Here is an 11,989-nt window from a genome sequence, read left to right as displayed (position 1 = left end):
AGACTAACGGGTTGACCAGATGAAAGGTGGGAAATATATATATATCCGCTATAATGTCTGAAATGATCCAGCTATGATCACCCTGCATTTGGGTAGAAAAATAACCCAGGATTTTTGAGGGTTTACAAAAACGTAGGGTGTTTATATGTTATTTTGGGCTGAACTTTTCACTATAATCAGTTGGGTCTAAATCACCACACACAGTATTTATACAAGTATTTAAATGTAATATAAACAGGCCTGTCACTATAATCACGACACCGACTTATCGTTCAGTTTATGAAGCTGGAATAATATTATTTGGGGTCAGTATTTATCATGTGGACTTTTTCTTTGCACTACTGTAAAATATTTAGTTATTTTTGGCGACATGACAAGATTTGAGCCATAAAAGGTTTAATTAATAACTTGTCTGACTCGTTACGGATTCAAACTAACGACTAAAGTGTTTCATTCTGCTGTTTATTTATTGCAGCTCATGATTTGGAACAATACTGTAGATTTATAATAGTTTTGTGGTTTAAATTGTGTTGTGTTTATTCTGTCAGTGGCATAAAATAGTTTCAATATTATCGTTTATCGTCTGTATTTTCAGCGATATATCAAACTGCAAAATGTGTACTTAAGTAGAATTTTCAGGTATCTGTGCTTTACTTAAGTACATTTTACAGTGGATACTTTTTACTTTTACTTCAGTACATTTGAGAGCAGTATCTGTACTTTCTACTGCACTACATTTTTGAACAGGACTGAAAAGTAAAAAGTACTTTTCATCCGATTTGAGGGAGTATTTTTACCATGTTCGTGGAAACATCCTGAATAAAGTTTAAGAGTTTAAGCTTCGACTTTGAGCAAAACAAAAATAAATACACAAAATCATAAGAGAAACTAATAAATTGATGCGTATTGTTACTGTTGAACAAAATATGTCATTTTTTAATCGATATCACGACATTTACACTTTAACAAATGAACTCTTGCGTGAAATCCTTTTACTTTTTACTCTTAAAGTACAGTTTTAAATCAGTACTTCAATACTTTTTTATGTGATACTTTTACTTTAGTAACTTTTTGCCTCTGTATCTGTACTTTTACTTAACTAACAAAACTCTCCTAACTTTAAGCCCGTTTACAACCACTTTCCCAACTCACATATTCACATAAACTGCCTTGTGAAAGTTCATTTTGGTTAATGATGAATCCTTATGAATCCAAACAAATATATCTGAGATGATGACCTCTTGACCTCTTGAAATATTGACCCTTCGCACCACAGCAACACACAGCAGGACACAGAAAGAACGTTACTATTTCTTTTGTATTTTGTTTAACTAATGATTGGCTTGGAATGACTCAACGTCTCCACAGCGAAAAAAATCAAAGCGTAATCAATCATTTCACGTTAATAAAGATCTGAAGTGAGATAAAAAAAAAAAACGTCCACGTATCTGATGTTATCGCCGTCATAAACTGATTGTATTACGTAACAACACGAGTAGATCCAACAGTGGCATAAACATTTGACATTTGACCGCTGGCTGGTCAGTTCGCTCCGTCAGACAAAGAAAACGGATCATAAACCTTATTCCAGGCTGTTGAGGAGCACATGAGGGATCTGTCGGAGCTGGGTTCTTTCTCGGCGTGTCCACGATGAAGCTGCTGATCCCAAACCCGGGGCTGGACAAGCGGATCCACACGTACGACGACCTGGAGAGGATGGACAGAGAGCAGGTTGAGGACCGGCCCAAGTGGGATAATAAGGCTCAGTACATTTTAACCTGTGTGGGCTTCTGCATTGGGATCGGGAACGTGTGGCGCTTCCCCTACCTGTGCCAGAGCCATGGAGGAGGTACAGCACTTAAACGGTCCATATTTTCTGATTTATGCTGTTCTAATGTCGTTTCCTCGTCACAAACAGACCTGGAGTTGTGTTTGGTTTTTTTTGTTTCATTTACGCATTTAACACACAAATGCTGCATATTTAGGCTGAGTTTTTCTCTCAAACTGAAAAAAACCCACTCTGTTCCACCTTGTGATGTCATCACGTAATACAGGAAGTGCCACACACCTTCATTAGCCGGACTTTTCTATAGCTGTTAACTTGAAAACTGCCACTTCATGACATCACGAGGTGCAGCAGAGCGTTTTGAGCTTTGGAGATGTAGATGTATGTAGAATATAAATACGTATATTTGTAAAAAAGCTACGTAACATTAGATATAAGTGCAATTAAATAAACACAATATTAAGGATGTATCTGTTCTGATGCTTTTAAAATGAAACAGATAAAGTGCAATACGTGTGATCAGCCACTAGGTGTCACTCTCAAACTGTATTAAAAGAAAACTGAAGACAGATCCACCCTTGTTCCACTTTGGAGTTGTATTACCACATGATGACATCACAAACACCTTCACTAGAATCATTTAGATAATTTCAGGCCATTTCCGACGCTGGAATTGCCAATTTACTATTGAACTAAAGGTAAAACGACCACTTGATGACATCACAAGGTGGCACAGAGCGTTTTGAGCTTTGGGGATGTAACAGACTAATAATAAAGTGTGACTCAAACATGTGTGAATGAAAGAAAAACACTACTCCAGGTCTGTTTTTGATGCGTTAATGACATTATAACACAAATTGAAGCTCACAGGCGTCAATTTCACGTAATATAGTTCCTTTAAAACTGGATAATTGCACGGGACAGCGACAACACAGCTATACAAGTTGTAAATATAACAAATTAAGGGGCTCTCAGTTGGCATAGTCTTACTTTTAATGAGTTACAGATTATTTACTACTACCACTACGATGTCAAGACATGTTTTAAGTGGGTATTTATTAACATGTTTATCAGGTGAACTTCAGTATCATTGCCTCAAACACAACTGATTACATCTTACAGAATTTTTTCCTATTGTCTGTTGTGAATTATTAAATAAATACTGTGCCACAACATCCTTACCCAGTGTTAAAGCTGTTTGTTCTGTTCGGTTGTAGGAGCCTTTCTGATTCCATATTTAATCCTGCTGGTTCTTGAGGGGCTGCCTCTTCTTTTCATGGAGTTTGCCATTGGTCAGCGCATGAGAAAAGGTAGTGTTGAAGTGTGGAGGGACATCAACCCCTATCTGACCGGTATTGGTGAGTTAAGATTAAAAAAGTGCAGTAAAAGTCTCCTCACTGCCACAACAGTAAACATTATAACTGTGTCTGTTAGGGATCGCCTCTATGCTGGTGTCCTTGTTAATCGGGCTTTACTACAACACTTTAATCGCCTGGATCGTGTGGTATCTCTTCAACTCCTTTCAAAGCCCTCTGCCCTGGACGCAGTGCCCTCTCAATGAAAACCAAACAGGTCTGACCAAAAACTGTCACTGGAAACTAAATGATTTGCTCTAAATGCTCCTGTTTGCTGTAGGTTACATAGCTGAATGCCAGCAGAGCTCCACAGTGGATTACTTCTTCTACAGAGTGACACTGAACACTTCCACCTCCATATCCGACTCTGGGGGGATCCACTGGCCTGTAGTAGCTTGTCTGCTCGTGGCCTGGACAGTCATTTGGCTTTGCTACATCAGAGGAATAAGCAGCTCTGGAAAGGTTTGAGGACTATATAATAATAATACACTGTCTGGCCAAAAAAAAACAACTCTGCACCATTTTTTTTCTTACTGGAGGAGCCTCTTCTCCCCTTTCTCCAGGTGAATACTAATATAAACAGCAATTTTTTTGTTAGGAAGCGCAATCCATTTTTGAACAGGAATATGGAGCTCAGACATCATTTATCTCCATCCTCAGAACTAAATCAAAACAAGGAAAACTTTAGCGATAGCCAGTATGCTAACAGGTGTGACCGCAGCAATTAGGGGCCTGAATGAAGTCGCCACCAAAAAAAAAAAAAAAGGTCACACACTCACACTAATATTTGGTTGTTCCGCCTTTAGCTTTGATCACGTCTGCTTCTGCAACGTCACAACATTTATTTCCATCCAGTGTTGCATTAATGTTTCACCTGTTGCATTGATGCTGGTCGAGTCTGACGCTGCAGCTTCTCCAGCTCATCCCAAAGATTCTCACTGGGGTTAAGGTCTGGACTCTGTGGTGGACGATCCATGTGTGAAAATTATGTCTCTGTCTTTCCCTCTCTCTGTCTCTCTCTTTCTGCTTCTCTTTCTCTCCCTTTTCCTCCCTCTCTCTCTTTGTCCGTCTCTCTGTGTCTCATGCTCCTGTCTCTCTCTTTCACAGTTTAATCCTGATAAATCCTGACATTGTCGTCTTGGAATATGCCCAAAAATCCCCTGATGGAATAACCTGGTCATTCAGTATATTCAGGTGTCAGCTGACCTCATTCTGCTGAACCTCGACCGGACCAACTGCAGGACGCTCGGACCTATTTGCTTGGTTAAATCCAGATGGTGACTTTGTTTTTCGCCAGGCGGTGTATGTGTAACGTGCTTGTTCGTCTCTTTCAGGCTGTGTACGTTACGACTCTATTACCGTACTTCGTTCTCGTCATCTTCCTGGTTCGTGGGGTGACCCTTAAAGGAGCTTGGACTGGAGTGAAGTTTCTTTTTACACCAGATGTGAGTTTCCACAGCAGCGGTAACTAAAACAACACAGCGATAATGGCGTTAAAACAGTACAACGGTGCTTTTTTTCCCCCCCAACGCCACACCCTTGAATCGAGACTCACTTTGCAGGTTGAGGAGCTGATCAAGCCCGTCACGTGGCTGAACGCAGGAGCACAGGTGTTCTTCTCTTTAGGGATAGGATGGGGAGGACTCATTTGTTTCTCCAGCTACAACCCGCTGCAGTGAGGTCCGACTTTTACGCATGTCCGAGTTCAAAATATATTAATGGAAATCTGTTGGGTTTTTTTTCTTCCGCTGCAGCAACAACTGTAGGAACGATGCTTTGATGCTGTCGGTCGTTAGTGCGTCGACGGCGACGTTTGCAGCGACTGTGACCTACACCATCATCGGCTTCAGAGCTACACAGAAATATGAGACATGTATGAACGAGTAAGTGGTATTCTCAGTCGTTAGTTATAGAATTATGGGATCAGACAAAGGTAATAATCAAGTAACGCGACAGAACTAGAATATGAGTTTCACGTTTCACATCATAAATCTGAATAACTGTGCTGTTGTCATAGTAACATCGGGATTCTAATGAACGCCTTTGACGTCCCTGAGAGTTACATCACGCCAGAAAACTACGATAAAGTGTTTAATCTTCTGAACAGCACTGATCCTGCGACTGTTATGGGGCTGGACATAACCTCCTGTGACCTGCAGACGTTTCTTAGACAGGTATTGTTTCTGAAAGGCTGTGAAAATACTTTGTGAGAAAAAAGTGCGACCTATAGTTTGTATTTTCCGGATTATAAGTCGCACTTTTTTTATAGTTTGGCCAGGGGTGCGACTTATACTCAGATGTATTGTTTTTTTTCATTATACATTTTTTAGTTGGTGCGACTTATAGTCCAGAAAATACTATAAGTCTATTACTGTCTATAACGTTCTCTGATACAGGTGCAAAATAAATCAATAAAAAATAGGTTAAAATTAACTTAAAAATGAACTATTTTATTTAATTTCATTTATTTTTTAATTATTATTTTTTATTATATTTATTTATTAATTTTATTTTATTTTTAAGTATGAACAGAGAGGTAATTCAAAACGAACAGTTTATTAATAGTCCGTTAATAAAGATTCACTCTGAGTAACCACTTTATTTAGGGGTTAGGAGTTAAGATTAGAGCATTAATAACAGGTTCTGTGCACATTAGCATGCTAGCTAGCTCACTGCGTCTCAAAGCTAACAGTGACTTTTATTAAAATCGGAAAATATAAAATAAACAATCTATTAACAACCAAATTAATTAAAATAAAGACCACACCATTGTTTTTATACGTGGAATACTTCAGTTTGTGGTGTTTTAATATTTATTATGGCTCAAAGTTAGCATTAGCGTTAGCACTGAGACACAAACACCTCTCTTGTGTTTCTGATGAAGTATTAATTTTATTTGTGTCGTGTTTAACGTGTCAGCAGTGACATCCACCTGCAGCTCCCTGTCTAACCCCCTAACCCAGGGGTCGGCAACCCAAAATGTTGAAAGAGCCACATTGGACCAAAAAAACAAAAAACAAATATGTCTGGAGCCGCAAAAAATTAAAAGCCTTATAATGAAGGCAACACATGCTGTATATCTATATTAGCCTACTATCAAAATGACTAAGTTGGCTACAAATACATAATGAGCCTTCATGATTAAATGTTTATTTTCCCTGTAGAGAATGACGCACCACGTGACTACTCTGTTGTACGATGCCGCCCATCAGAGTTCACATACCTGCATAAAAGCGCAGTCTGTTCAATATCGATCACATCACACGACTCATCACAGGCAATTGAGTATGCTATTGCTGAATTAATGTCCTTGATTTGCTGATCGGTGATGTTGCCATTTTAATGGCCTTTTCCTTCACTGTCTTAGCGGAGAGAGGCATGTCTTTGATTTTCTGTATTATCTCGGTTTTGTTTTTGAAGTCTGCAAATAGGTGTTCTGATATGTTGATGAACGACTCCTTCATGTAGTCACCATCTGTGAACGGTTTTCCACGCTTTATTATTTCCCGGGTTGCAACAAAACTTGCAGCAGTAGTGGAGTTTGGAGATGCAATCCACTTCTTAAATCTATTTTTGCGCTCCTCTAATTTCTCCAGAAGTAATGCAATCGCACTTTTTCTCTCACTCCCAACTGGATACTCGGCTGCAAATGTAGCATGCCTTCCCTGGAAATGTCTTCCCACATTACTCTTTTTGTTATTTGACAACTTCTCGTTACAGAGCAAACATTCAGGCAATCCTTCCGCATTGGCAATGAATGCAAATGATTCGGTCCAAGAAACGTTGAATCCTCTGTTCTCCTCAGTTATTTTTCTCTTTTTCCCTTTGGGATCCATGGCCCATCACACACCCGCCGGTTTGTTTACAACAGCCACCTGCCTGTCATCCCGCCCTGTGGTACAAACGTGTGTCGCTATGACGCAAATCTTCGTTGACAGAAATGTTGAAATTTAATATTTATTCTACACATTTTTACAGCATTGGAAAACGTTAAGAATGTTCGTGTGATGTTTGTCCTCCTACAGAAACTATATTAAAACAAAAAATATATTTCCCTCCCCCATCTTTTTCCATTTTCAAACATTTTTGAAAAAGCTCCAGGGAGCCACTAGGAAGCGCTAAAGAGCCGCATGCGGCTCTAGAGCCGCGGGTTGCCGACCCCCGCCCTAACCTCTGACCTCTGACCTCTAACACACCTGCAGCTCCCTTTCACTGCCTCATCTTTAAATATTTATCCATTTTAGCGTGACTCGGGGGAAAAAAACCCTCATAAAACTGGACAAGAAGTAGTGACGCTAACAGTGAGGCTGCTGGACGCTAATGTGCACATGTATTTAATCACTTTGAATAAACTATTTGGTCATTATGAGTTATGTCTTTTTCATGTTTTATTAAGACTAATTAAGGTGTAGTTAATATAAAGCGTTACCCAGAAATGACAAAGATTATGGGATGGTCATTTTGTTGATACGGCCTGGATCATGATATAATATGACCTGGAGAATTTGATTTGAGTAACATGATCATTGTATTGCATTATAACTATTTATTTATTTATTTATTTTTTTTTTTTATTTATATTTTGAATTTTATTTTATTTCATCTTATTCTCAAGGGCGTTAACAGCTACACAGTTAAAACAAACATTTACACTTAATAAAATGCAAAATAATATGCACTTTTAAATATTTACTGAACCATAACAAAGCCCAGCCATGTTATTCTGTTCATAAATATTCTTGTAGAGCTCGATTAACATAAATATTAATAACATTTATCCATATTCCAGGGAGTGGAGGGACCAGGTTTGGCTTTCATCGTCTTCGCAGAGGCCATAAACAACATGCCCGTCGCTCCAGTCTGGTCCGTTCTGTTTTTCGTGATGCTTCTCTGTCTGGGCCTCTCTAGTCTAATCGGCACGTTTGAAGGAGTGCTCGTTCCTTTGAGAGACCTACACGTGTTTCCTAAAAAGTGTCCTCAAGAAGCAGTCACTGGTAAAAGACGTACATCCTTTTATAATTTTTACGCACTGGACTGACTAAACCTCACTGTGTTTTAGGTATTACATTTCTCGCTGCGTTCTTCATCACTTTACTCTTCGCTCAGCGTTCCGGGATGTACTGGGTGTCGCTTTTTGATGCGGTTGCTGGTTCAGTTCCTTCTCTTTTCATTGGTTTGGTTGAAAGTATAATCGTGGTCTACGTTTATGGCATAAATAGGTACGCCGTGTTACTACGAACTACATTCTTTTTTTAAAATTTTGAGGTTTGTAACAGTAAAGTTAAATGATTACTGCTCTTAGGTTTAATGAAGATATCAAGTTTATGATTGGGTCTAAACCTGGAATATTCTGGCAAGTCACGTGGAGGTTCGTCAGTCCTCTCATTATGCTGGTTATTTTAATTTTCTACCTGGTAACGCAAGCACAAGGAGAACTGACCTATTTAGTGTGGGACCCCAGTTCTGTAAGTTAAAACATCTGTAATATTCCTTATGCTTGATTTTAAAAGCAGTTACTCACTTTAGCTCCGTGTTTTCCCAGGATAATTTCCCATCTCTGGCATCAGTTCCTTATCCAGACTGGGTTTACGCTGTGGTCTTTCTGTTGGCCGGCGTCCCCAGTTTGGTCCCGCCCTTCTACGCTTTGTGCAGAGTGATCTACAACAGATGCAACAAAAACAATGAAACACAAAAGAACTGAAGTAAACGTGCAAAATACTAGGTTTATTTTAAATGTGTAACTTTGTATTATATATAAAAAAAAATAATGAATGAAATTTTGTGGATTATGTTTGTGTTTATTCTGAAGTTTTTTAAAATTGTAACAAATCAATGGTAGTACATGTGACTAACCACTGGGTGTCACCATTGCTTATTTAAAAAAAACAAAAAAACAAACAACTTTCATTGTTTGTTTGTGAGATAATTATGCAACTTTTACATTTTAAGCCATGTAGGATTTTAGTGTAAGTTAAAGGTTTTTAATGGCACTGACAGAATAAAAACAAGTGTAGTTGAGAAAAAAAAAAACAAGCAGAGCAGGAAGTTGTCCAGCAGAGGGAGACAAAATCCCTGTTCAGAGTAAATATGGGGGGAAATATATTTTGATTATAATTATTGGACAATCCAACTCATATCATATTTTTATAATCCATCAGAATAAATGCTGAAGTGTGTTTTGGCATCGGTGTTCATATTTCTTTGTGTTTATTTGTGTAATTAAATTGTAATTGAAATTATACAAAACTGCAAAGGTGTAATTTTGGAAAACATCTACATTTGGGCCGATGTACGGAAGACGAAATCTGTCAAATCAGTAAAAAAAATTTTAATTTAAACATAAGAAAAATAATAATGAGCAGGACAAATTTGCTTGTAATAAATAAAAGGCTATAATTTTCTGTTTGCATTTATTTAGCTGTTTTGATGTTTGTTTGTTTTTATTTATTTACATATTTATTCACAGCTTTATTGCTTTAGTAACTGCTCTCACCAAATGCAAATTAAGGAAACGGCCCTTCCACTTTGCATTAGCAACAGAGCAACAAGGTCCAATATTTTACTTGGATTATCTTGTATTATTTAAATCTTAAACAGTGGCATGAAGTAGTTTTCAATATTATCATTAAGCACAACTGAGTCATTTTACAAGTACAAATCTGAAAATGATGCTGAATTATTAACCTTTTAATAAGTTGTACACAAAGGTAAACTGCGTAGATAATACTTTTGTAGCCACATTGGCTTTAACAAGTTTTTCAGAAAACGATGTTACCATTAATAAACGCCTTATTCTAACGGACTTTTCCTCCGACTTTTTCCTGCTCATGAGTCTAGTGTGACATTACAAGTGCTCACAAACACTGGCTCCTACATTTTTAGCAACAACTGCACTTCAGTGAACCTGGAGAAAGGATTTCTAAACACACTTATTACAGAACAGAGCAGGCTCCATATAATATAGAACTGGATTTAACAATGTGAAGACATGACATACGTTTGAGTTCACTTCATCATTCAGCGTCTGGACAAAAATACACTGGTTCTAAGTCGTGCCTTCTTTCAGTGCCGTTGCCCGAGTGCTGCCTGACCCATTAACTGAACTGAACAAAGCTGAGCCCGAGTCTGTCTCTGCTGCTGATAAACCCTGAGTGCAGCGGGTTTCTTCATGTGTCACTGGTTCACACAGAGTCACACAGAGTCACACAGAGTCACACAGAGTCACACAGAGTCACACAGAGTCACACAGAGTCACACAGAGTCACACCGTCAGACACCAACTCATTGGCCTAAGAAGCCCTAGGACGGTGCGCTGTGAGAGTCTAGACTGGGACATGCATCTTGGGTCACTCTAGGGTTGTACGTTTCAGGTGATTTGTGTGTTTCAGGTGATTTGTGCGTTTCAGGTGATTTGTGCGTTTCAGGTGATTTGTGCGTTTCAGGTGATTTGTGGTTGTGCGTTTCAGGTGATGTGTGGTTGTGCGTTTCAGGTGATGTGTGGCTGCTTTCTCTACAGTGGAGCTGTGGGTGCAAATGCTGTGTTGTATTTGACTTTTGTTTCATAAAGTATTTCCATAGACGCAGTCCCTGATACTCCGGGTGTGTATAAGTTGTGGATCATGGACTGCTCGGACAAGGGGGCGGGTCCAGCGTTCTTTATGAATGTAAAGAAGGAATTAATTAATGTACTGGTCTAATGTATTTTATTCTGCCCAGATGAAGTTAACTTAAACATATGTCACATCTTCACATTGTTAATTAAATCCAGTTCTATATTATGTGGAGCCTGCTCTGTTCTGTAATAAGCGCCTTTAAGAATCCTTTCTCTAGGTTCACTGGAGTGGCGTTGTAGCAAAAAATTTTGGATCTAATGTTTGTAAACACTCGTTCAGCTGTTGCCGCAGCCCTCCAGCCCCGCCCCTTGCTGTCTTCAGGTTCAAATCAGCTGTTGCGGTGGTAAATCTTTTTGCGACAAACTTGGCACAAAAAGGTTTCAAAACTCGTGAAAGTGTAATTTTCAGATTTGTACTTGTAAAATTGCTAAGTTGCACTTGTAAAATGATGTTTGTAAGTGTAAAAAATATTATTTTTTTATTTACCAATGTACAAATCAACACTTACACATTCAAACGCTTTGGAATAACTGGACCTTCATAGGGAGCACTTAAGGATTTCCCTTGTGTGATGTCATGATTTCCAACCAGGAAGTCAAATTTTAAAAATAAAAAAATGATCAAACTTAGCTAAAAAATTTACAATTCTTTCTCCAAATCTTAAATATAATGATCTTAATTGTGTTTTAGTAAAATGAGTAGTTGAACCGGTCATAGACACTTTAATTTGCACTTGATAAGAAAAAAAAAAAAAAAAAGTATACAAACAAAAATCTATTTAATTGCAGGACAACAATGTGCAGCACATATCTTTGAAGTAGTTTGGAAAGTGTTCAACAGCTGTATAAGCTCAGTTTCATATGAAGGTTCCATTATTAATCAATAACCTGCAGTCATATCATTTGTACTGTATTGATAACACTTTAAAGTAAATCCAGCCTGCGAGTTACAACCGCCATTAATGTTATGCCACGTCAATAAAATATAAAAATAAATGCCCTACATTACCCTTTTAAACTACACGTGAAAGCAGCTCTCCACTCCACAGACTAAAGGTTTTCAGCTAACGGCGTGTGGCTTTAAGATTAGCACTGTCTGATTACGCTAACCTAGACAAAACTCTCCGCTGTTATCACTGAAGCATATACACTACATGCTTTAAAGCCTCGTAAACAGTTGCTGGGGGGACTTAGATGCTGTCCCAGTCTCTTCTTATACAATGAAACTTTATATAG

General features: G+C 38.3%; 1 protein-coding gene across 1 annotated transcript; it reads left to right on the top strand.

The window, feature by feature from the left end:
* The first annotated feature begins 1,526 nt into the window (after window positions 1-1,526).
* LOC117378874 (sodium-dependent neutral amino acid transporter B(0)AT1-like) lies at window positions 1,527-8,846 on the top strand. The gene is made up of 12 exons (XM_033975563.1): window positions 1,527-1,849; window positions 3,004-3,144; window positions 3,221-3,358; window positions 3,422-3,603; window positions 4,476-4,586; window positions 4,704-4,816; window positions 4,896-5,024; window positions 5,159-5,315; window positions 7,931-8,135; window positions 8,201-8,360; window positions 8,444-8,606; window positions 8,684-8,846. Exons 1-12 carry the CDS (start codon window positions 1,651-1,653, stop codon window positions 8,840-8,842), a joined length of 1,857 nt encoding a protein of 618 aa, XP_033831454.1. The 5' UTR covers window positions 1,527-1,650; the 3' UTR covers window positions 8,843-8,846.
* Window positions 8,847-11,989: the final 3,143 nt, after the last annotated feature.

This window comes from Periophthalmus magnuspinnatus, chromosome 11 (genome assembly GCF_009829125.3).
Source record: "Periophthalmus magnuspinnatus isolate fPerMag1 chromosome 11, fPerMag1.2.pri, whole genome shotgun sequence".
NCBI lineage: Eukaryota > Metazoa > Chordata > Actinopteri > Gobiiformes > Gobiidae > Periophthalmus > Periophthalmus magnuspinnatus.
Note: the sequence above shows the minus strand (reverse complement) of the source record. Positions and strands in the feature narration are given on the sequence as shown.

Coding starts and splice junctions, on each gene's coding strand:
- LOC117378874 (XM_033975563.1), top strand. CDS start 1,651: ATGAAGCTGCTGATCCCAAACCCGGGGCTGGACAAGCGGATCCACACG. Junction 5,025..5,158: donor TATGAGACATGTATGAACGA/GTAAGTGGTATT, acceptor CTGTTGTCATAG/TAACATCGGGATTCTAATGA. Junction 5,316..7,930: donor TGCAGACGTTTCTTAGACAG/GTATTGTTTCTG, acceptor TCCATATTCCAG/GGAGTGGAGGGACCAGGTTT.